This window comes from Balearica regulorum, chromosome 3 (assembly GCF_011004875.1).
Source record: "Balearica regulorum gibbericeps isolate bBalReg1 chromosome 3, bBalReg1.pri, whole genome shotgun sequence".
NCBI lineage: Eukaryota > Metazoa > Chordata > Aves > Gruiformes > Gruidae > Balearica > Balearica regulorum.
In genome coordinates, this window is record NC_046186.1 from 73,059,185 (window position 1) to 73,083,744 (window position 24,560).

A 24,560-nucleotide genomic window follows, 5' to 3' on the forward strand; every position below is an offset into this window, starting at 1 on the left:
TTCTCAAACCAATGATTTACTAATATATATCTTGGAGCACCCACTTCAATTTGAATAAAATATTACCTAAGGAACTTACCTGGACTTTATTCTGGATCACAAAATAAAGCAACCAACACTACAGCATGAAGAAGTTTTTTGAACAGTTTATTTCCAATCAAAAAATAATCATTTGGGGCAGCAGCGACAGTTTATAATTGCCTTTAGCCGTTTGCCAAATTAGCTTAAAAGTATCCACTACATAACATGAAGGAGGAAAAAAAAAAAAACCTTAAAAATACTAAATTTTCTTTTTGGCAATAAAAAGCTTGGAATTTTGACTGAAAAGTCACTTTCCTCCTCAGCTGCAAAGAAACACTCTTCTTCAGTATATTTTTAAATCAAAGTCCTTTTTTAAAAAAAAAAATTATTTTACCAGCTTGTATTTGGAAGTTTATTTGGTTCATTTAAATCAAAAGCTTCCTCTCAAGCATAACATAATGGCATACAGAACATAACATGCTTTAACTCATCAGGGACATTCCTAGTCAAAGTTTAAGATAGGAAACCTAAAGATCCCAGCAGATACACTGGCTATCTGCAAGCATTAAAGCATGTGTTATATGGGTACTACGTTTATCAGAAATACCAGGATACTTCTACTTCTTCATCCTGTGTTAAGTTGAACTCTTGCAAACTGCATAAATCCATTTTGCATTTATACTTATATCTATTCACACAGATAATGTTTTCCCGTCTGCTTTAAAACATACACTGCACTGAAGAATAAGTAATGATATCAAGCATCAGTAGATTCCACTAAGCAACAGTTTTCAAGAAACATGAAGTAAGAAACCTGCAACAGTGACATTAGGGACAGCTCAAGAAGAAAGGATGAAACCACAATGGAGAAAGTATGCTTGTGTTCAAAGAATATACACTAATAGCTCAGATAAGCTCAGAAGAAAGGCACAGTTGGTTAAAACAAGTTTTGGGTTACTCACCTCCAGATGGTTGCCGAGTTTTTCGGGGAGATCGTGGCTCCCTGCGATAAGGATCATTGGAGCCATACAGCTCGATAGTGCCTAGATTCAAGAGCACTGTCTTCTGGAGGTAATCAACCATGGCAATACCATTACAATTTCCAAAAACTACTCTGGAAAGAGAGAAGTGGAAGGAAAGATAGTGCTAATCAAATGTTGGTAAAGTTTTATATTGGTATTTGTTGCTGTTCAGAATTTTAAGACTTCCTAGTTTTTATGAATTACCCTACATTATGCATATTTATAAATTACTGTTTTAGAATGCAGTATTAATTGTTCTGTTATAAAAACAGTGCCACTGAGTAGAACAGATCACCGTCATTGTACTTGCCAACCTATCTGACAGTCTTAAGTGAGATTTACTCTTGGCTGTACAGTGTCAGGTGAAGAAGTGTGATGCTGATTTGTTTCTGATGTTAACATCATCAGGATCTGCCATGACCCAAAAGGAATGATCTTTTATGCACGGGAGACCGATTGCCTCCCTTGTGTTCCTGTGTAGCTCATGTGAACACACATGGAAACTTAATTTTTAATAGATAATTTTAAATCGCTTTAACAGAATACTGAAAAAAATGTGTAGAATATACTTACAGGCCATACGCTGAGTTGACTGCTAAGCTGGTTATCTGTTGAGGAGGTTCTCCACTCACCCACACTAGCTGGATAACTAGCTCAATTTGGTAGCCTGGAGACTGCTTGAGAGGGGAATTTTTTACTCTGCAAAGTAAACAAAATATGGTATCTTTTTATTATTCTCCACAGTCTCCATTTCTTCCTTATGGGCTCAGAATTCATTAAATTCTGTGCCACACTGGACTTTAGAAAGCTGGAACATTGCAAAAAATCAACGCAAACACATAAAAGCAACCAGAAAAAAAATGCATTGGAATTGGTCATTCCCTTCTTTAAGGGCCGTTTTGATTCATTACCTAATTAAGCAATGATAAAAAAATATTTTATTTCTCCCCTCTTCAGAGCAAGGCATAAGAGTGTTAGCATACTGTATTGATTTGAATAAAGGCATTCAGTGTCTAAAAGGAAGGCGTTACCAATTCTTTTCAGAGTTCCCAAATGAACTGAGAATGGAAGGGGGTGATTGGGTGCATGTGGAAGAAGTGTACTGAAAAGGGACACTGAAGCACAATGTATTGAGACAAACAAAAAGCTGATGATATTGTAGAGAAAAAAGAAAACAAGGTAAGTTATTATAATGGTAGACTGGTTGTATGGAATGAATCTGGGAATGGGGGAATTGAAGCTCCTGGAAAGATTCTGTTTTATAAGTTCATTCACCAGCATGCAATGTCCTGCAGAAAGGACTAGGTCTTTCACCGTTCAAGGTGAAGAAAGTTACATAGAACATAAGCTCCTCCAGTTCCTGATTTTCCCTTATTTTACCCATTCATTCTCATTAATGCATTTTTTGGTTTGGCAATATTTTACAAAATTTCAGCATTTTCCACTTTGTTTTATTCCATCCAGTTTTCTTTAGAAAGACACTTCTGCAACTCAGTATAACTAATAAGATATGAAAATGCTCAGAGAAAATAACCCCATCAGAATTAGTTATTTTCTGGATGGATGCACTCAGAATTAAAATCCAAGTTCAGACTTTAACTTCAGAAAAGAAAGTACATACATATCTTAACTTTATATCTGAAAATAAAGTTCTGAAATACATTCTGAAAGGAAAAGGTGATGATTAGAGGCCTCATAATGCACTCTTGTAGAGGATTAAAAGATATTGTCTTCTTTTAACCTTCATTTCTCAAGTAAGTCAAAGTTCACACATGAAGAACCTTAAGGAAAAAACCTCCAAATTTAAAAAAAAAAAATCTGAAAATTGGTCAAAGACCAACACTGCAAGCACTATGAGGGATCATGAGAAGTGAAGATACATGAGAATGGGATATTATTTAACTTTTTCCTATTCCCAAAATACGAAGTAGTTCCCTTAGGGAGTTATGAAAAAATATTTATAAGCCTAAAAAGAGTTACCTCTCAGTTATTCATTTGTAAGCATTTTCATCGCTTTTGATTTGGCTCTAAAAATCTAAGGCTCTGGAAAAATAACAGGTGAAGTTTACTTGGCCTGAAGTTAAGGAGAGCCACAACATTAAATTGCCTATTTATTTCAATGGACAATAAGATTTCAAAGTAACTATATTGTTGCTATTGAGAATGTTTGCTCTAAAGAATAAGCATCTAGAACTATACTAACATCTATGCCAAAGTTTCCTAAAGAAGGCAGCAGTCATACGGTAAGAATTTTCAGATTTTTTTAAAAAATCAGCTTATGAAGTTTAAAGAAACTAAGATTGAATATTAATTTCTTAGAACAGAACTCAACTTCTCAATTTTCAGATATTTGGAAAACATTGCTCCAAGAAATAAAACATTTTTACCAACAATGACATTTTTGTAAAATTATGAAAGTACATGTATTCTCATCACATTCTTGTAAAGTTTGACACTCAAAAGTATGACAGAATATACTTACTTTAAACATGGGACATTATCACGAAGTCCATCAGATGAACTGCTACTAGTAGATGGATGAGATTGGGGAACAATGGATTGAGGATTGGAACCTGTGCCTGGAGTTGGTAAAGGTGGCACCTGTTCACCATCTGGAGATTCAACATCATTTATTTCATACAGCAGACGTACTTCCAGCATCTGTAAATGAAAGCAAAAGAATTATCAGTAAAAGTGCAACTGAAGATACTAGTGATTAAAGTGACATCCAGGACTTTTCTGTCTTTTAAGAGATAACAGCAGTTTAATAAACAGTGCAACCTAAACACACACATGCTCTTCAAAAATACATACTAACTATACTACAGACTGAATATCTGAAGGTTGTTAAAACTTAAAAATCTAACTTATTTCCCAATATTCAAAAGTGTGCTGCTTAATATTGGAAAGAAATTAAATAGCAGATACAAGACACATTTATCATTCTGCGCACATAAATTCTCAGTTACATATGTACTTGTTTCATGTAGTTCAGGAATGCTAAAACTAAGCAGCACCAAAGGCATGTAGACAGCTCCACTTTGTTATAGCACTGTACACACGGGACTTCAATGTTTAACGTTGCACTGAACTAGACCATATATTTTAAAGAACTGTAGGTTCATCATGAGTTCAGATTTCCTTCTGCTGGGTCTATAACGATATTAGTATTAATTGTAGTGAAATGTAAAGAAAGTTTTCCACTGTTTTATTCTCATCATCTGCAAAGTAGAACTTAACTCATGGACCAAAACTAAGAACTATAAGCACTCCCAGTACTGAAGAATAGTTTGCTAGGTGCTGATTTGCAAAAAAACCCCAAAAAACCCAAAAAAAACCCCAACAAACAAACAAACAAAAAAATTTAGAAAAACTATTCCCTCAGAAGGGAATGTACTTGTACATAACTAAACATCAGAAGGAAAAAAAAAAAACCCAAGTCTCATTTCCTTAAACTGAGACTTACCTGAAGGGGGTAGAATGGGGTGGAGGAGGAAAAAAAACTACATTACAATTAATGCTTTACTCAGAACATACAATATTTTATAATTAAATGGCTTCAAGTTTGCTTTCAGCTCATACATTCAGATAAGCTGCATGTGTGTATCTGATTTAACAAAGGACTTTCAAAACCTCATCATCGTATCTCAGATTAACAGTGACACAGCAAAATCCTTAACAGACCTTATGGCATGTCTGGCATATTTCCACTCTTCTAGCTCTGCATACTGCAGAAGTTTTGCCAAGACAGATGGTAATTATTAGGAATCAAGAAAAAAAAATGGAATCAACTCCCTAAAAGCTTTGAAAGTTCTTCAACTCCACCTCTCACTCACTTTTGTTTTAATTTTACCTTTGATACAGCCAAGTTTTGACCGAAAATTTACTTTGACAGATATAAAGAACTACTATTGCAAAACTTCAAAAAGCCAATGAAACCTAAAATTGTGGTGTGCAATTTTATCTTTTGCTGAATTTCATAATTTATTTTTTTCCTCCACAAAAATACATCTCATTTTGAGGCAATTGTTTTCGTCCATTCCATTAATGAAAGACAATGAAGAACTACATTGCTACCACAGTTGTTTTATAGCTTACTACTACAAAGTTAAGAAGTGGTTATATTAATTACCGGAATGACTTCTGTTGTGACTTCCTGCTTGCTGAACCTGTAAATAATGACATGTGCAGAAACTCCAGCTATGCACAGCATTCTACTTTCTGGACACCATGAGATGATCTGAATAGCATATGGATCTTCATCTACTATATCTGTGTTTGGCCTGTCATCTTTATTCCGTGATTTTTCAAATACTTTGGCCGTTTTTAGCTTATAGAGTACTTGCAGCGTTACTAGGAACAAACCAAAAGAGAAAAAAATTAGCTTTGATCTAACCAAATATTTTTCTCCTTAATTTTTCTAGCTTAGAAACTTCTTTTCATAAAGCCACTATATTCAACAAAAGAGGACAGAGTAGAAGCACTGAATATCAGTGCTGACTTTGCGCAGTGCACCATTTTCCCAATGCAGGATCAGTTAGTATTAAAAACCACAACACAACACTTTTCCTGAGAGATATGTACTAAGTTTCAACTATTAACTAAGCCCTCACAGCTTCTCAAGGCTTAACTATACTTTGGGATCTCTTTATAACATCTAGTTAACTATGCCACACCCACAACTTAAGCCTACCTATGGCAGCAAAAGTGAAGCTCCTTTCCTTTCTCCTTACAGTATTTCAAATTCATGGCCTCTCACCTGCATTCTCAGACTTAACAGCCCTAATTCCTCCAATTTTTATTTTGTCCTGTTTGATCATTCAAAAGCATTGGCCCCTGACGAGTCCACAGTTTTCTTGACAGTGTGTTTCCTAGAACTGTTCTAGTGAGGCCTTGCTACAGTTTAAAATCGTGAAAGAATTACTCCATGTTGGTTTTAAAGATATTCCCACTTATTTATCCCAATGATTTTTTTGTGAAACATTGCAATCCATTAGACCTCCTTTTTTTTTTCCAGATAATAAGTTCTGAGTGTAAATCATTGATCCTATATTCAAATAAATGGTCTTGGATGCTTGAATTAGCAATGTCATTCTCAATTGTAATTCTAATTCTTTCTTACATTTTCTGTCAACTGTGTTGGTGTTGCTTTAAAACTTCACAGGCATATTCTCCAGTCAATGGCCCAAATCACTGCTACAAATACTCATCATATCATTAGGAAAACTTGATTTATAGCATCCTTTCTCCTCTTCCGTATTTCAGTGGTTTTACTTGAATCACACTTCCCTAGTTCATCTGTAAGACTGTGTTATTAGAGATTTAAAGTTTTAAAATCAAGACACAGGACACCTGCAGTTTCTTCCTTAACAGGTTTATTTATCTGTTTTAGAAAGAAACTAAGTGTCTTTAACAGGATCTCCTTTTGACAGTTCTACACAGAATAGAATTTTTAGGCACACAGAATCAATTAGGTTTGGGTTCCCCCCCCCTCCCCCCCACCTCTCTCTCTCTCCCAGGTTCCACCCCCACCCAAAACTGAAATTAAAGATCTCTAACACTCCAGATACTCCTCCTCCCAGTTTTTAAACATATACATTGCATCTGTTCCCTCCCACACCCACACACCCCTTTGCATTTTGGACTCTCAGTCTTCCACAAGTTTTCAAAGAGAACTGATAATGATTCCAAGATTGTTTCAGACAGCTTTTAAGTACCAAGTGTAAGGTTAGTCAGAACTAGAATAATTAAAACATGTAATTCTGAATTCAAACATCTGTGTAGTCCATTCTAATTTGAATTCTTACTGCATTTCTCGCTGTTAGCTGTATAGACTATCAGATGCAATTGACCCTTTAACTGAAACACAAAATGGTATTAGACTTTTCAGGCACATTCAGTGTTCCAGAGAAAAGTGTCTTTATTTTACTGTTCTTCTGCCTTTCTTCACAACTGTCTAGATCATTTTATTAGCACAAACTACTACTGGTTCCAATTCTCATTTTTAGATACCGTAATTTATGGGGAGCTGATGTCTTATAAACACATGCCTCTCTCCTGTCTAAAAAGACAGAAATAACTTACTGAAGTTCAATTGTACTAAAAGGGAAAGTATTTGCCTGTCATGCATCTCTATGGTCAATAATGTGCTTCTGAAGGTGCTTCCAAAAAATGTTAGAACTTTTCCATTCTAGCTGGCCCTTGGATTACTGGGGCATTTTCACTGAGGTGGTAAAAACAGTGAAATAATTAACTAAGAAATAATGTTAATTTTATGTCAAAGTTTCCTATGGAGTTACTGACTCTACATGAGGCAGGAAATAATGAGAATGACTAGTCTTCAATTACATTCCATTAGAAAAAAAATCAGTAAATTTAGAAAACTCCTACTGCACAGGAAAAAAAATCTCTACTGAAAACACTTACTTGCTGAGGCATCCCAAAACTTGATTGACCCATCAGCATGCCTATGAAATATTAAAAAATTAATAAGAAGGTGAAATGGTTAGTCGGAGTGTTAGATGTCTTTGCTACCGATTAGAAAATATATAGCTAACATTCTATTTTTATTAGTATTCTTAGTGATATGTTTTCACAATTTATTAGAAGCTGATATTTTACGAATATGTGCCCCAATTACTTTAGACAGAAGGGATTAAAAAAACATTTGGAGGCTAACTCCCTGAAATTCCACTGTACTAATACTAATTCACCATTTCAAATACTGATTTCAGTTACCTCCATTTCCCATAAGCAGTTTGGTTTACCTTATCATGTGATGTTTCTTAAAAGATACCCTTTATTTGGAATGACACTTGTAAAAGCTGCCTAAGTATACTGCATTTCAATGTAAATGAGTCACCTAACTTATTTGTTTATCCTTGAAATGAGAATCAGATGACTAGTCTTTTTTCAGGACTGTCTCAAAGTCTCTGCAATGTCTAGTATAAAGTGACAGTAATCCTCATTAGGGCTAATGGGCTGATCTAAAATAAAGTTTAGTGCTCTCACTTTCAGTGATGCACTGCATGGTTATAAATTACATTTTATTTATGCTCCTTAGAATATTATTAGAAGGATCAGTCTCAAAAGAGATCAAAATGAACAGATGTAAGTATGTGGTTGTCCTTTTTGAAATAAGCTTGGCTTCCCTTTGAGAACTGAACTCTAACTATTTAATGGACTTCCCTAGCTTTAAAACTCTACGCAGCTATCTTCCAGAAGTTAAAGAATAAAAGCTAAGTTTCATTCAGGATATATTGATAGCGAGCAGATATAACAACAATGCCACATCACAATAATAATAATCCCTGCAAAACACCTGCTATCATTTTGTTCCTACCTTCTCTTCCACATTTTGCTTTACTTTCTTGTTAACATCTCAAGAAGAATGCAAGACAATTTCTTAAATCATTCAAATCACACTTAGAACATTATTTTCTACAAGAGGAACAAAATATTCTCACTTCTACTTAATCAGCTAAGTTATTACTACACTATGGCATCACTTACCCTGTAATAATTATTTCTGGGTAGCTCTGAGTGATCAAACCCCAGTTGCCTCCACTGATAGGCCATTCCTGGAAGATTAACAAATACACTGAGGAAGAAAATATCATCCAGTGCAACGTTAAGCCACTGAAATTACCACAGATACTACAGATTCCAGTATTTCATGTGACTTCAAAAAGTAATTAGACATATCCACTGCAGAGAAAAAAAAAAGTACAACCCAAAACAACAAGGGCTATAAACACCACCACTGCTCCAGGAAGTCCCTTAGCTTCCAGTGATATGGAAAGCATGACTCCAGGCTTGACATATGCTATATCCTCTCTAGACATCTGCTATTAGCCACTGCCAAAGACAGGGTAATGAGTCAAATGGAGCATTGGTCTTAGTATGGCCACTCATATTGTTTAGAGCTGTTGATTTTCAGTATTTTCAAATACTGTATGTACTAGATGTTGTACCTTCTTACTGTAACCTTGACGTTTCTGTCGAGCACCAACTGAATAGAGTGCAGGTATGAGGTCCACAGGACAATCAGCAAAATATTCACAACAGGTAACCGGAGATTCATGTATAGTCAAAGGATAGGGATTCTCAAATATAGGGTACCTTTAATGGATGAAAGGGGAAGACTGTTAATGTGGGGGAAAATATTTTTTTAAAAAAATGCAGAATACAAGAAAACCACTGAAGACTAAGTTTGCATTCTTTTCCTATAGATGAAAATAAATGCACATCAAATTCATTATGAAAAAATATCCTATGCAACTTTACTGTTCATCCAGTACACTATCAAGATACTGTAGTGCCCTAGACAGAACCTGAAGTTTGTACTGTTTCTAGACTATTTCTAGAACACCGCTATTCCCGACAGTTTTATTTTTAAAAGCTTACTATTTTAACGGCCTGTTGAAAACCTGCAGTTACCAAGTCCTAATTGTAGTAATGTGTATTTATTTCTAACTCTTCAGTATATTCTTCCAGGGAGAAAGGCAGGAAGAATCCACTTCTCACTTTGTATTACTATACTGTTCTCAGAGAGAAGGTTGTCCAGCACTTTTCATAACCTACACGCAACTACAAGATCACTTCCTGAAAGTTATAGATAGCAACACTCAGTTACCAATTAGAAGCAAACACATACATACACACACATACCCTCTACCACCACCTTCATCAGCAAAGTGATAGTCTTAATGAGGAAAAAGCCAATAATAATGAAATAAATATATCTGTGTGTAAAGAAACATTTATCTTCAGAGAAATGCATACTATGCATATGCTTTTTTATTTTTGCTTTTTTTTTTTTTTTTGAAAGGCAGAAAGGGTCAGCTTCTCAACCCATCTAAAGGAAAAATTAGCAATAACAGATGAAAACAGCTCTGTATAAAGTTATTGATATACAGGATACCTGGAAAGCTAAAGCAATCTTCTAAATATTGAATGGAAGAGAGGCTTATTTTAACAAAATATTATAAATCCATATGAAAACACAGGGCAAAAGGAAACCTCCTGTAGCAAAAAATCTATTAATTCTGTTGCTTTTTTAAGATGTGAAACAATACTTTGCAAGCCAATCATTACAAAGACCATTATAAGTCTTCTAAAAAAATAACTGCTAAAGATTTTTTTTAACATGAAATGGAAAAAGCTTTAACATAACTTTGAAATAACTTTGAATTTCAGGCACTGCAAATTATTTCACTTAAAGCCTTGTACTGTTAACAAACCTTTTTATTTCAAGCTCATTAAAACTTATTTTATTAATCTGTCAACATATGAATGTTGGAAGCTTAATACCATTGATATATCAGAAACAAGTTTTGGATACAGCATACGGCCATGTAACATTGGGAACATCTAAATGAAATTGCTGCAGAGATTAGGACTAAACTTAACCTTCCAAATTCAATAGAGCCTTCATTATCTAAGTTATCACCATTGAATTTGATGATGCATATTTACAGGTTTGTTTTGCCCTAGGAGGATGTTCTTCACAAGGATTTTTTTTTTCTTCATTGACCATTGGTGACTTCTAAACAGGAACACTACAAAGATCTTATCCATCAGGATCCTTTGCTACTAATCTCTTCGTAGTTAGTTGTTACTGCCTATAATAATTTCAAAACTCTTTACAAAAAAAGTTTGCAGGATCCAGAATTTTTAATCACCACCTAATAGAATATATGGACTGCTCCATGGACAAAGGAAAGCGACTCAAAGTGTGTTAAGCAAGTATTAGTTGTGAAAACTGTCATAAGATACTACTTTTAAGCAACCTCTTACCACAGTAGTGAACCATGGAATAGATGTTACCTTTCTAATTTTATGTATATAATATTTATTGCATCAGTATTGAGTTACATTAAGCAATACAGATAGCAATTCATTTGGTAATCAAATCAGCAAATATTTATGTAATGACAACAACACTCAGTATCAGACAAAATAACCTGGCTTATCTGAGCAGTTATTCCACCTGCTCCCTTCCCCAAAATTCCAAGCTCCCCTCATAGCACTAAGGAATCAACTTCAGAATAAATTATGATAATTAAAAAGCAGCAGTGATCTGTGAGTAATTTCTGTCGGTCAATCAAGCCTGGAAAAAGTCACTGAATATTCTACTCACCTACAACATATTAAATTGAGAAAAGCTGATCTATAAAGATTCTCATTTCTGCTGAAAAAACCTTGTATTTAATATTCAAAATTTTATGTTCTGGACAGGGAGATGTTACAGTAGATTAACACACTATAGAGCAGAACAATAGGCTGACCACTGCAGCCAGCCATTAAAAAGACTACACAAGATTCTTACCCATTTTGTGCAAGGTCAATGAGTACTAAGTCCTTTTCCAGAAGAACAACTACAGCATATGGTTCCTGAAAGTCTGAAAAAGTTACCTATTAGTAAGTGTAGTTCTATGACTATACAGTTTCTGAAGATATTTTATATACTGACTCCCCAGAATACTCCAAGATAAGTTTGGAAAAGCCATGCTATCCCTTTAATTCAATATTCCCAACTCTCAATTTGCTAGAACCACTTAACCAGCTCAAATAACAGGAAAAGGAACATGTAGAAGAACTTGTAGAAGCAGTATTTTTCAGGAAGAGCCAATTACTGAAAAATAACATACTCCCACCCCCAAACTTCTTTTCCTCATATTCACTAGGGTTTAAATTCTAATTGATTACAAAATGGATTGAAAGACAGTCAACTTGACACTAAAGTAAGAAAATTGAAAGAGTTTCCAAAGTTTATCTTGCCCACTTTCAGGCAGACCTCATTTTCTGAGCTAAGTGGTTTTATAAACTCTGATGGAAGCTGACAGCTAAAAACATCGGAGTATTCAGAAATATAAGACTATTAATCTGGGACAACTACCTGCATGATAAAATATCCCCTTCCGCAAAAGGGAGATTACAGGTTAGTGATGAACTTCATGTGAGTATTGGAATGAATAAAGTCACTAAAAGTTATGAGTACTACACAAATACTAATCAAGACTTAGCATTGACTGGAAAGGTCTTATGCGCTCAAATATTGATGAACGCATCTGCTGCAGTAACTACAGCTTAAAATTGTAATGCTACTTTTTGTCTGCACATGCTTTTGGGATTAAAAAAGGAAAAACCATGCAACCAGTAATCAGCATTCTCCTAGAAGCAAAATAGGTTTTATAATAGACTATTATAACACATTGGGAAAGCAAAACAGACTTCAGACAACAGGGATAACAGATGTTGTTGCTGTAGTCTGATCCCCAGAGACAAAACACAAAGGCCATAGAAAAGAATATTCTGATGGAATAAAACCTCTGAGAGAAGAGGTCGAAGTACTGAGAAGAAAAAAAATAAAAATCTTTACAGAGCCTACCATTAGGATATGGTGTTTCACAGAGGGTTAGAAAATCAACAATAGAGTAATCCATCTCTAGCACAGCAGTACTTTTCCCATGCATAACTGTTAAACAGGGTCTTCTTCCTACAGTGTCATATGACAAGCCTCCTGAGAGAATGATGAAGGGCTCCCTAGAAAAAAGCAGAGGCATTTAGGATCAAGCCAAGATAATATGTAAAACTGGGCAGTTTTTGTAACCTTATAATAAAGTTCAATGATATAACATTAAACAGATACAGAAAGAATAATGCAAACCAGCTCTCCATGCAATGTGTAGCTTGGGTATGTGTTTCAAAACCTAAAACCCAAGAGTTGGAAGACTACAACTCAAGTCAAACATCTCTTCCAAAGTTTTTGTTCTATCTTGCTTATTTATCTTTGTAATTGTTTGCCAAGATGAGAGTTGTTTGTTTGTTTTTAATTTTGTTAAGCTTTAGAATTGCTTCCTTTCTACTGAACCGCAAATTTTGATTTGCCAACAGTCTCATTTATCCATGATATAAAATATTCCAGCAGGAACAGGAAAAAAGTCCCATTTACTTCCTATATAGTATTAGCCTAAGTTTTACAGGATGAACAATTTTGCAAACAGTGTAAAGTAATTTTGCCATCACAATAATATGCCTGTCTTGGAGAAGCAACCAGCTGCTTGATAAGCTTCAGAGACCTAACATCTTTTAAGTAGTAAGGACAAATAAATGCCCATAGTGTTCTCATCACACATTTACTGTAAACATTTTATCCATTTCCCTACCACCACACAAAAAAATTCAAGAAACTACTTATGTCATAGACTACTTCTACTGCATAATTAAATGGCTGAGTATAGCAAAGCAAAAATATTTCTTCTAGTCTTGAGAAAAAGGCATTAGAGACTTCCCTTCAAAAATTTTTTAAAAGTCTTTACAGAAACATTTTTAAATACATCCATATTTTCAACAATATGCACATTATATAGTTTAGTATTGCATTTATTGAAAAACAAGATAAAGTAATATATTCATCTTACTAGGTATTTTCTTCTTTCCCAATTATCAGAAGTCATCACTCATTTCAATACTGTTTATGTTTAAAATAGGGTATCATACCTTTTAAAGAGCAGACTGACTGTTTATAAGTATACACAACAAGAAATTTCATTATTGACTATTGCTTCAAATTCCAGGTTATGTTTCTGGAGGAAAAATAAGCACTTAGAGTATGAAATTCTTCTGATCTATTTTTATGCTCACTTTAGGTAGGAATCCTACTCTTTGTTTGCGTCTACCTTGGAAGCAGGTAAGATGTCAATATGTGGAAAAAAGCCATCCTGACATATTGTGAAAATGAGTCTGAAGAGATATTTTATTTTTTGTCTTTTCCTACACCACCATCTTTCCCATACCATCTAAATGGCTTTCACTAGTTAGCATTTGAAACACAAACATGACAGGTTAGGTACATCTTTCTACTTGAAAACTATGCATGAAGTATTCAGTTTATGCACATGCTGCCCTTCATGAGTTTAAGGCTTGGCTGAAGTTTGCTCAGTGTTTGCAACACTGAAAGCAAAGCAGACCAGGATAAGCTTTCAGTTTGTACAATTATTTCACAATCTGCCTGGTCCTTCAGAAATCCCTATGACTGAAGAGTTGATAGGATCAAAGAGATCTGCTGGCTGAGAAAAAGACCTTAAATGGCCATAAATTAGACCATGGGTCTGCCGAGTTCAATATCCTGCCTCCAACAGTAGCTAAAAGGGTATTTCTAGAAGAGGGGTAAGTTTTTTCCAAGCTTTCATTTAATCTCAATTCTTCATACTGGAACTTTACACAATCTTTTATGGTCAGGTCTATGAAGTAAATTTCAGGAAAAGGGCAAACTAAAGTTTAACTTGATATTTTTCAGGATGTCAATGAAAAGAAAAATACTGGTGTGATGTACTTGCAGTATCTCATCATGCTGGAATGATTTACTGCACTATTTTTTGTCTTCACAAAATCATTAGTTTTTTAAACAACAATGCTGCCAGGACAATTTACAGTAATTATCGCAAGTAATTATTGAACTTGCAAGTTCACCAAGATCAACTGACAATACCACAGTGACAAATTTAACTTTAAGTTTCATACATCACAGTGAAAACTGCATGCTGGTTTCTCCTGGTTTTATTTCTCAAGGTAATCAGGTTGCTTTGAGCAGGCTTGCCAGAATCTGTATCCTTATGAAGCAAAGAATGGAAGAGCTAAAAATAGATTACATAGATCTGTCACATGGATTTTTCACAGATGAGTCAAAGATTAAAGTTGACTTTAGTCTGCCAGAAAGACTAATACAGGTTTGCATATGAACTTTTCATATGTTCAAACTGATTTTACCACTAAGACAAGCTGTGCATTTTGTAATTACTTACAGTGTTGTCCTTCAGTTATGATACGTATTAAAAGGTTAGTGCACATGGATAATAAATAGAAATGGATAATTTAAAAGAAAAATAAAAAATGCTGTACTTTACATCATAGATGAGATGGATCCAACTTTGACAGTTATTTTACCTACCTGAAACAATGGAAAACATTTAACAAAGAGCAGTGCTTAGCTCTTAGAGAATTGCTATAGTAGCTGCTAAAATGCTGTAACACGGAGACTCTTCTTTGAAAGAGTTCTGCTTCAACAAGTATGGAAGCAATCCCTTTACATTAATTTCCTCATCAGTTAAAACTGTAAAATCTCTTGGGGAACACTATAAAAAATTCACTACAAAGGGGGGACAATGTTTCATTTAAAAAAAAAAAAACACTTTCAGAAGACACATGATGAGGTCTTGCAGAGTATGAAAAAAATCCAGCTGAGAGCTGAGTGACTCACAACCCTGAAGGATGTTTCTGCTCAATTTTAGAAGTAAACTGTCAGTCAGTTTCTGGCAATCTGGATGCAAGACAGGACAGTATATACAGAAGTCAGGCCATTGGTACCAGTTGGCTTACTTTTCAAGCCACAGGTGAATTTATCAAGAAGTTAATCCCTAGTAATAAAGATGTAAAAAAGACTTCAAGAGTTAGTTTAGCCTAAGACCGGAAATCTTAAAGTAGTAATGAAGATAAATTACAAATTAATTTTGGGAACACAACGAAATAGTACTATTCAAACTAAATTAACAGATCAAGAAGTTTTACTTATCTGGAGACCTCATTATTATAGTAACCTCTGGGTCCCAGTTATATACATCCATCTTAAGGGGTAACTCTACAGTTAGTCAATGACAGCTGCATTAGCTACCAAGACAATACCCTTTTGGTTATGTTTTATGGGGAGACTTTTGAGCTGTAACTTCTATTATACAGAGTTCTAGTAGCAAAGAATAACCTTGGGCAATTTTACCATAAAGCTAATATCAACTAGAGTAAATATTATAAGGAACTGAATCTGGAGAGATGGGAAACAGCATTAGGAAGCTCAAGAGCTTCTCTAAATTCACTTTAGACAAAAAAGTATGCATAAGAGGCAACATGGAAACAATTTCAGCAAGCTCAAAAGGTAACCTACCAGAACTCATCGCTTGAAAAATGGAGAACAATGACATTATGCTCTGGGATTGGAAAATTATGCCAGTTTGCTCAAGGAATATACCATAAACTTGCCTTTCGACTCCCTATCCTAGGTATGGGATGACTGTCAATAGTAACGTTTCTACATATATTCTGCCGGATATAAAACTACAGACATACTATTGTTGTAGGGTAAAAAGCTTTGGCGACTTCACAAGCAGCATGTGCATTAAACTAAACCCAACAACAGAAAAGCTACAAACTTAAGATAAACAGGTAGTCTATAAGAACCAGCAGTAGTCTCGTGTCCTCCTGTTTCCCTGACTCCAGCTTCACAGTATGGAAGACATAATGGAGAAAAAAGTGAGAAGGGATTAATAAGAGCTGCAACAGTAGAAAGAATAGTGTCTGTAGCCCCTACTACTGGTTGCAATCAGTTATGTTCCTTCCTTCTGTGTGGTTCTGGATGTATTTTCTCCAAAAACCTTATCAGAATTAGAAGCAGTAAAGAAAACAAGATCACATTAATGAAGTATTTTCCACATGAGCAGATACTGAAATAAACCTAGATCCTAGACCACTATGGATAAGGGAGGAGCAAGAAAGAAGGGGTGACAAAGATGTTAGAGTTCCATGTAGAGCACGGAAAAAGTGAACATGGAACAGTTACTCACTGTTTTTCCACAATAAAGAAGTGAAATAGCTTAAATATATATTAAACTCTTAAATATGTTATAAGATTTTGGGGGTTGTTTTTCGTGGGTTTCTTTGGTTTGTTTTTGAAGAACAGTTAGAACAGACTGCTGTAGAAGCAAGTTTTTGATTTGTTTCTTATATTCTTCAAGTGGCTAGAAAAAACTTTGGAAATTAAGCCATGAACAAATGACAGTGCTTTAGCTAAAAGTCAGAATTGTATCATGTTCATCATACCTAATCAATTTCAATTGGTAAAGAGAAAAAACATCAAAATTTTAAGCATTGAAAGGTAGTTCTGCCTTGCCTTAAAATTCTTGTAATAAGATTGCAAGTTAAACTGAAAATTCAAGTGTGAACTGAAGTACATGTAGCAATAAATGAACGGATATTTTCAGTGCACTGCTTCACTATCACAGCGCAAATTGGGTTTATGGTTTTTTGTTTATCTTTTTTAAATTAAAGTCCTGGAAAAGTATCACAATAGTTACAGGTTTAGAAGTACACTGAATAGAGAAGAAATATTAAATTTATATGCATCAAAACACTGTTTGGATGAACACTGGAAAATGAGAGGTGTAACAGAAAAGAGCCCACACTAGAAAAAAGTAGTCTCCCCAGAGAGCTATGTGTTCTTAGAAATTATACTAGAATGAGCTCCTCTAAACTGTGTGAAAAGTCAACTAGTTTTCAGACTGTCATATTATAACCACATTCAAATAATCTTTTCCTTCAGAATGATTATTTATAACAGAAGGCTGCAGCCCATGTAGGATCCCACGCCAGAGTGGGCGGAGGCACCTGAAGGAGGCTGTGACCCCGTGGGAAGCCCGTGCTAGAGCAGGCTCCTGGCCTCATTATCCTACTCTGATTTGATTGGTAATAAATTAAATCAATTTCCCCAAGTTGAGTCTGTTTTGCCCGTGACAGTAATTGGTGAGTGATCTCTCCATGCCCTTATCTCGACCCACGAGCCTTTTGCTATGTTTTCTCTCCCCTGTCCGGTTGAGGAGAGTGATAAAGCAGCTTTGGTGGGCACCTGGCCTCCAGCCAGGGTCAACCTACCACAATGGGTATAGCAATATATAGTAGAAACCTATATTACATCAATTAAGTAACAAACTTCTATAGATTTGAATGCCTGGAAAGTAAATTAAATAACCCCCCTACAAGTCAAAGAAAAAAAACATGCCAAAAAATATCAACATTTGCAAATAGCCAAACAGGTTGCCATGAATATTTTATCTTTATACTGCACTTTTTACTCAAACATTTAAAGCACTTTAGAACCATAAATAAAAGAAATTCCATACAGTTCATGAAATCCTTCAATCCTAATTGCAGTCTTGGTAACAAAACATGCTACTCAAGATACTGTAATTCCATCTGAGACTCTTGTTGCAATTACTGCTTTGTTACATTCTCAATGTGCATCATTAGGCACAATTCACTGCACAAATTACCGCACTCTACCAGAAGAGCTTATCTGTCAGTAACATTTTTGGGGGAGGAACACACATTCAGAATTAAGAATATTCGCATCAGGCTACTATTTGTCAGTTTTTCAGATCTGTGCTTCAGTGTTTTCTGTGCTTTATCAGCCTTTTTTTCTTTAATAGTCTCAAAAGTTTGAGCAAAAATACACATGAGTTTAATAGCATGGAAGAAGCATGTAGGTAATGCATTAGCAGTATCTTAACCTAAGTTAAGGTCTGTAGTTTGTTCACATATTGCTGAATAAACTATAAAAACATGTGTGATTCCCCAAAACTATTTCAGCTGTTTTACCATAGCTCAGTACCATCAGTATATGTATCCCAACAACTGGGAAACAGAGTACATTCCCAGAGAGAGGCATTTATTTCACATATGTTAATTTTGCATACAAAACAAGTCTTACCCAGCTCTAGTTGTTTTATATTCCACCTTAAGGATAGGTTTGCAGGGTTCTGGCTTCTTTCCATCCTTCAACTGCTTTCCTAAAGTGAATTATTTTTTCATATTAATCTTAAAGTTCCATAATATGACGACAAATTATGAAATTCACTATGCAACTTGCAAAGTAGACCATTCATATATATATGCAACACCTCTGACAATTATAGAGTATGTCTTGGAATAACATCATTAAAACTCTACATATCCCAACCTAGAATATTTAGGTTTTAGGTGTGTTTTTTGTCGGGGGGGAGGGGGGGGTGCGGGGGGGGGGGGGGGAAGTGGTGGGTTGGTGTAGAAATATTGTAGAGTTATTTGTTTAAAACTATAATCCTCCCCTAAAAAAGTTGTTTTAAGTAGCACTGGGAGATTTAAAATTTCTTGTGTCTATCATTTTGCAATTAAAATTGGTCAGCTCACAAGTAAAATAAAGTTTATTCTGAGTGTTATCCTTAAGGGCTAAGACTTGAATTTGAACATGAAGGCCCTTTCTCTATTATGCACTATTAGCAACTAAAGCTTCTACACATATAATTTCCCATGGAGTCAGTAGAAGTTAAGAGTATGGTGTAAATATGTATCTTTTCTATCTGAACATTGAAAAGATCTGATACAACTATAAAGCTCCACAGAAAATTCAATTTTCAGCCCAAGATCCAAATAAAAATGTTTATTAAGAGGCCAAAACCTATTAAAATAAGGTTATTCTTGACTAACCAGTTTTATTACAGCAGCGTTCAGGTTTGGCGGTTTTTTTTACTGTTACCAGATCATATAGAAATCCACAGCTTCCTTTTTTCCACTGAGTTCACAGCTAACGCAGTAAACATGGACTTTCTGGAGGCTCAGATCGGTAAACCAGGATGTTTAGCTATAGCATCTTGTACTATGACTGTAACCTCACAGATTATCCTGCTACATTCACACTTAAGAATTTGAGGTAAATAAGTTGCTAAGACATGACTTAGACATACACACAGACCATGTAAACCTGGCATTTGTATAGAACTTTTTTTGAAGATAAGCAGCATATTTCACAGAAGAACAACATGTAATGTTAATTTCCTAGATTAACATTAATGCAAGACTTCTCAGAAGTGGGAACATCTTACCAGATGCTAGTCTTACTCTGTTACAAACCTTTCCAAGAATTTCTGTGGTAATCTACACATTTATACATGAAACAGATGCTTGCTTATATGTATTTTAAACAACATATGGGATTGTAATGTCAAGCAAAAAGCAAGCCCTGCAAAATATGCATTAGTTAACTTTGAGATCAATGACATTGTATTAAAGGCCAGCTTAAAGTTCAGAGATTTAGACAAAGCTGCACTGATTTGGATTCTTATTTCATAAAGACTGGGCTTTTTCTTAATGAACTCTATCAGAATTTGATATGACAAAGTTTTTACTTGAACTGCAAATGCATTTTTAATACTTGGTTTTGCAAGACACGCTTCTATTAAAAAATAAGTTCTCTGTGATTTAAGAGCTGCCAAACACAGCTTACCATGTGGAGTGATTGTCTGGAATGGTTTGGTAGGAGATTTAACATTCCATATGGTCAAGGTACCATCTGAGTGACTACAAATAAATTGTTTGCCTTCATGATGCCAAGCCACGGAGTGAATAGCCTATGCAAGAAAAGAGAAAATAGAACAGTAAGAGTCAAGTATCATAGTACCATTTTATCCTTAACTCCTTCCTCACTGATATTAGACAGCAAAAGGAAATTAGAGAAAGTACTAATTAAATCTACTGCTCTTAGTATGTCCTAATTTACCCATAGTATGTTTTCTGTTCATAAGTACTTCTTTCAGACATATTTTATCCATCAAAAATACTGTCTTCATTGTAATTACATGTTTACGGGCGGGGGGGGAATCATCCTCAAAGTGTAGCATTATGGTATTTTTCAGGTGGCACGCAGAGAATAACTGCAAGCACTTATTTCAGCTTTGCTAGCCAAAATTTCATATTACTGGGAAAAAAATACACTGCCCAAACAAAAATATCTGGTTAATGGGATTATTAATACAAAGTTTTAAATGGCATTTTGAGATGTCTATGTGGATATGCATGAGAGGCAAATGGGGGCTGAGAACATAAGTGAGAATTGAAGTAATGATAGGATTTTTTTGGAAGTGATGATGACAAAATATTAGCTTGAATAAACATTCTAATGTTGCACTGGCAGTTTTGAGGTACAGGAAAGCATAGGAATCCACTAGTAAATCTTTCCATAAATACAGAAACATATTTATATTCATAAAATTAAGAATGCAATTATTAGGCCATGCCACATGAAATCTTACTGCTGAAGAAAGCTGAGTAAATGAGATGTAGCTGCTGCCTTAAGGTGAGAGAAAAAGCAAACAATGAAGCAAAGACTACAAAGACATTAACTAGTAAGAAAAGATTAGTACTATTTCCATTTCCAGTATCTCTATTAGTACATAGAGAAATTATGAAACCATTAGGTGACGTTCAAGGGAAGTTTAGTTATAGCATGAAAATATCAATAAAGAATGAAAACCCAAAGTATTTCTCTACTACCCAAAAGGTGCAGAAGGAAGTACTACCTGCAAGAACTATGGAGCTTTGATATCACTGAAGGTAGGCTTGCTTAATACTTATGGTAAAGACATTACTCCAGGTAAACTGAAAGCAGGACCTGAATACATGAATCCCAACGGGCCCAATACCATCTTTTGAGTGGATACCCTCAAGTAGAGGCTCTGTCTGTAAGCAGGGCTTAGACTTGCTCCAACTCCTTAGGTACCCAGGGTTGTCCTCTATGAGGAAGCCTAAGGGTGTGAGTAGAGGGGAACCCTAACTTGCAGTCAAAGCTTAGGCAGTGAATTAACAGGTAAAAAGCAAATCACACAAGCCAGATCTAAGCTAGCTTTGCCTGAACTGATTATACACAGATCAGCTCTTCACATTTCATAAAATTATACAGAAAACCAAGACGGTTTCCACCAATGTGATTGGGAGAATTCAAAGATTAAATGACAGAGGAAAATGACTATACTACATGAGTGTAGAGTCTCCAGTAATAACTTCTCCAACTTAAAGTAGCAGAAGATCTGGATATCTGTAAACTACAGATTAACTAAGTTCAGTAATTAATCATGTTCCCTATGTAACGTGGAATCACTACAGATTGATAGAAGACAGATGCAGTGTACAATTATCACATCTACACATATGTAGCTAGACATCTCACATAAAGTCTCCTAGAGTCAAAGTGAAATAGTCTTTCTCATTCTGTCCATAAGATAATTATTTAGCAAATAAAAGCAGGTATTAGAAATTTTGCATAAATATTGAAAATTTATTTTTGTTTACCAATGTAGTACCAAAGTCAGGTATCAGCAAGTTTGAAAGTGCAACTTGGTAAAGCAAAGTTTGCATTTCAAAGAGCTCGTTTCACTAAGAAAAGAAATTATCTATACTATGATTAGCAATAAAATGTAGTAAGTATGTTTTAAATACTGTTCCATGTGGAGTCTAACCCTGACAAGAGAACAGTTTTTGATACACATTTACATAGAAGCAGGTCTTAAGAATCAGTAAGAAAGCTTTGTAGAAGGATAAATCTGAAATATGAACTTTTTTCCTTTTCTTGAAAAAGGTCAAGAGGAAGAAAACACAACCACCCATTACCGTTGAAATGGCATTAATGCTTGTGAACATAAGATCTGATAAACTGAGCACAAGAGAGAAGGATCACTGCTATCACTTAATTTCTCCAAGGAACCTGATGGGATGGAAAGAACACTGAAAGAGAATGAGGCCTTTGGCTTTATGGCTATTTATTGCCTAGTTTTATAGAGCATCTGGTTACATTTAGCAAAGCAGCTAAATATGATTTAAAGCATAACAAACCCACATTTTTATATATTTTTAAAATAATCTAGTTAACAGTCCTGTGGACTGAGTATGATAAACTTTGGAACAGGAGCACTATCCTTTGCTATTACACAATTCACAACTTTTTGTAAGCCTGAAAAATAAAACCAGACCTGTAAGTAGTTGTAGCATAATCTCTAGGTATACAACAGGCTAGTATATCTACAGTGACAAGTCAAAAAGTACAATAAATTTAGGTGGCACTAGTTGGTTGATATCAATAGCCTCAATCACCAAAACAAAACCAATAACTGAAAAGTCATCCCAATACTTAAGAGCAAAAGTTCTAACATTTTTCCCCATGTTTAATGTTAGTGCTAGAATTAGAAGGAAAGCATAACATCCAAGATGGAAAAATCAAGCAGAACCCACTGAGGCTGCAAATCTATACATAGCTTCTCAGACACCAAAAGCCCCTAGGGATAATATTTTTTTTTCCATATTTTACACAAAACTTACTGATCCATGATTAAAACTTTGAGAGTTTTATTCTAACTCTCATCTTGATCTAAAAGTTCATCTGGTACCCTTTTGGTACCATAATGCAGCAGTACGCTGAAATCAGCTGGTGCTGATCCAACTGTGTCAAATATTTTTGTAGACTATAACTGGTCATATGGCTCCCAGACAGTAATCCCTTATGACAAGATCATGCACTAGTACCACAGAGGACTGTTGCTATATTTAAGGCACAAGATGTCTGTATCCTTAAGAGTTGTCGTGTGCACAGGTAACCCAAGTACTGGCCTCACTAACATTCTGAATATTTCCATTTACAGACATGCATGAAATACAGGGAATCTGTACAGGGACTTACACAGAGAATGCTTTATGTAAAAAACCCTTTATCTAAACAAATCTTTAAATTTACTTAATTGTAACTAAACGTTTCTTGTTCAAGGTATTCCTACTACCCCCTTCACTTTGATGTGAAGTTAAGTTAGGTGTTCTGGCCTATACAGAAGTTTGTTTCAAAACTTTCAAGACAGTTATGTGTTTTCTAGGGGAAAAAACCCAAACAAATACTTTTTAAAAAAAAAAAAAATAAACCCAGCATGGTTGATTGCACTGTCCTACATATGTCAAAACTTAACCAGAAGCGTGGAAACTAACCATCCTAGAGTATTATGTGGAGACAGGCTGTGCACAAAGGAAGCCTCACTTTCACCAGCTGTTCCAGAAGGATTATCCTGTGCGGAAAAATGACTCCTATACTGCCTGAAAAGGGGGATGTACTTGATTTTCAGAAAGAAACATTCTTGCAGTGACTGCAACAGTTACCAGAGGGAGACTGTAGGACTGGAAGTGCAATCACAAATAAGAAACCAAAAAAGTCTGAGAGAGAAATTAAAAGCATTTTTATGCAAGTCTCCTACAAAAATATCTTAAGTAGATCACTAGCATTTAAAGAGATTAATGCATGTTTAAAAACATTGTGAAATTCAGTTTTACTGCTGCAATAGCTTGTCAATATCCCTAGAAATCACTACTATTTCTTAGTTCTTTAAAGTACAAAAATTAATAATTCTAAATACAACCTTACAATTTAAGGGATAAGTTCATCAATAGAGACTCAAGTTTTGATTGCATTTTTCCACCAAGGGGATTTAACTGTTTCAATTCATGAAATACATATACAAAAAAATTCCTTTTCAATTCCTACAGACTTATTTTAACCCTACAGCTGATTATATGCATATCCTTTCAGAACAGTTTGAGACTACTCTTCATATCCTACCTTCCTGCAAGACAAGATACATGCAGAAATGTATTGATACTTCGATGTGAATACAAAAACCTATTATTTAAGCAGTTTCCCCTGTTTCTAAAAGGCTTTTTTCAGGAAAAAGAAACCCTGATTTTTCTAATATCAAGTTTAGACTACTGCAAATACAGTTATTACAACTCAGGAAAAAAAGTAAACTGGCTTTTCTTTTTTAAATAATATGCAACTCCTTGCTTGTTTTTCAAGTATAACACAATCTGTGGTAAAATGTTTCTCCACAGGAATGCACCAGAATCATG

At 34.9% G+C, this 24,560-nt stretch overlaps 1 protein-coding gene across 8 annotated transcripts in view; it reads right to left on the bottom strand.

The window, feature by feature from the left end:
* The window catches only part of STXBP5 (syntaxin binding protein 5), a 112,304-nt gene that overhangs the window by 34,513 nt on the left and 53,231 nt on the right, over positions 1 to 24,560 (bottom strand). For all 8 annotated transcript variants that reach the window (XM_075748458.1, XM_075748456.1, XM_075748454.1 and 5 more), the window contains exons 8-18: positions 20,131 to 20,254; positions 18,580 to 18,658; positions 12,436 to 12,590; positions 11,374 to 11,446; positions 9,017 to 9,164; positions 8,556 to 8,623; positions 7,470 to 7,510; positions 5,176 to 5,396; positions 3,526 to 3,704; positions 1,617 to 1,742; positions 984 to 1,135 (exon numbers count right to left, since the gene is read on the bottom strand). In XM_075748458.1, the coding sequence (XP_075604573.1) occupies positions 984 to 1,135; positions 1,617 to 1,742; positions 3,526 to 3,704; positions 5,176 to 5,396; positions 7,470 to 7,510; positions 8,556 to 8,623; positions 9,017 to 9,164; positions 11,374 to 11,446; positions 12,436 to 12,590; positions 18,580 to 18,658; positions 20,131 to 20,254 (1,366 nt within the window). The remainder of the gene's footprint in view (positions 1 to 983; positions 1,136 to 1,616; positions 1,743 to 3,525; positions 3,705 to 5,175; positions 5,397 to 7,469; positions 7,511 to 8,555; positions 8,624 to 9,016; positions 9,165 to 11,373; positions 11,447 to 12,435; positions 12,591 to 18,579; positions 18,659 to 20,130; positions 20,255 to 24,560) is intronic.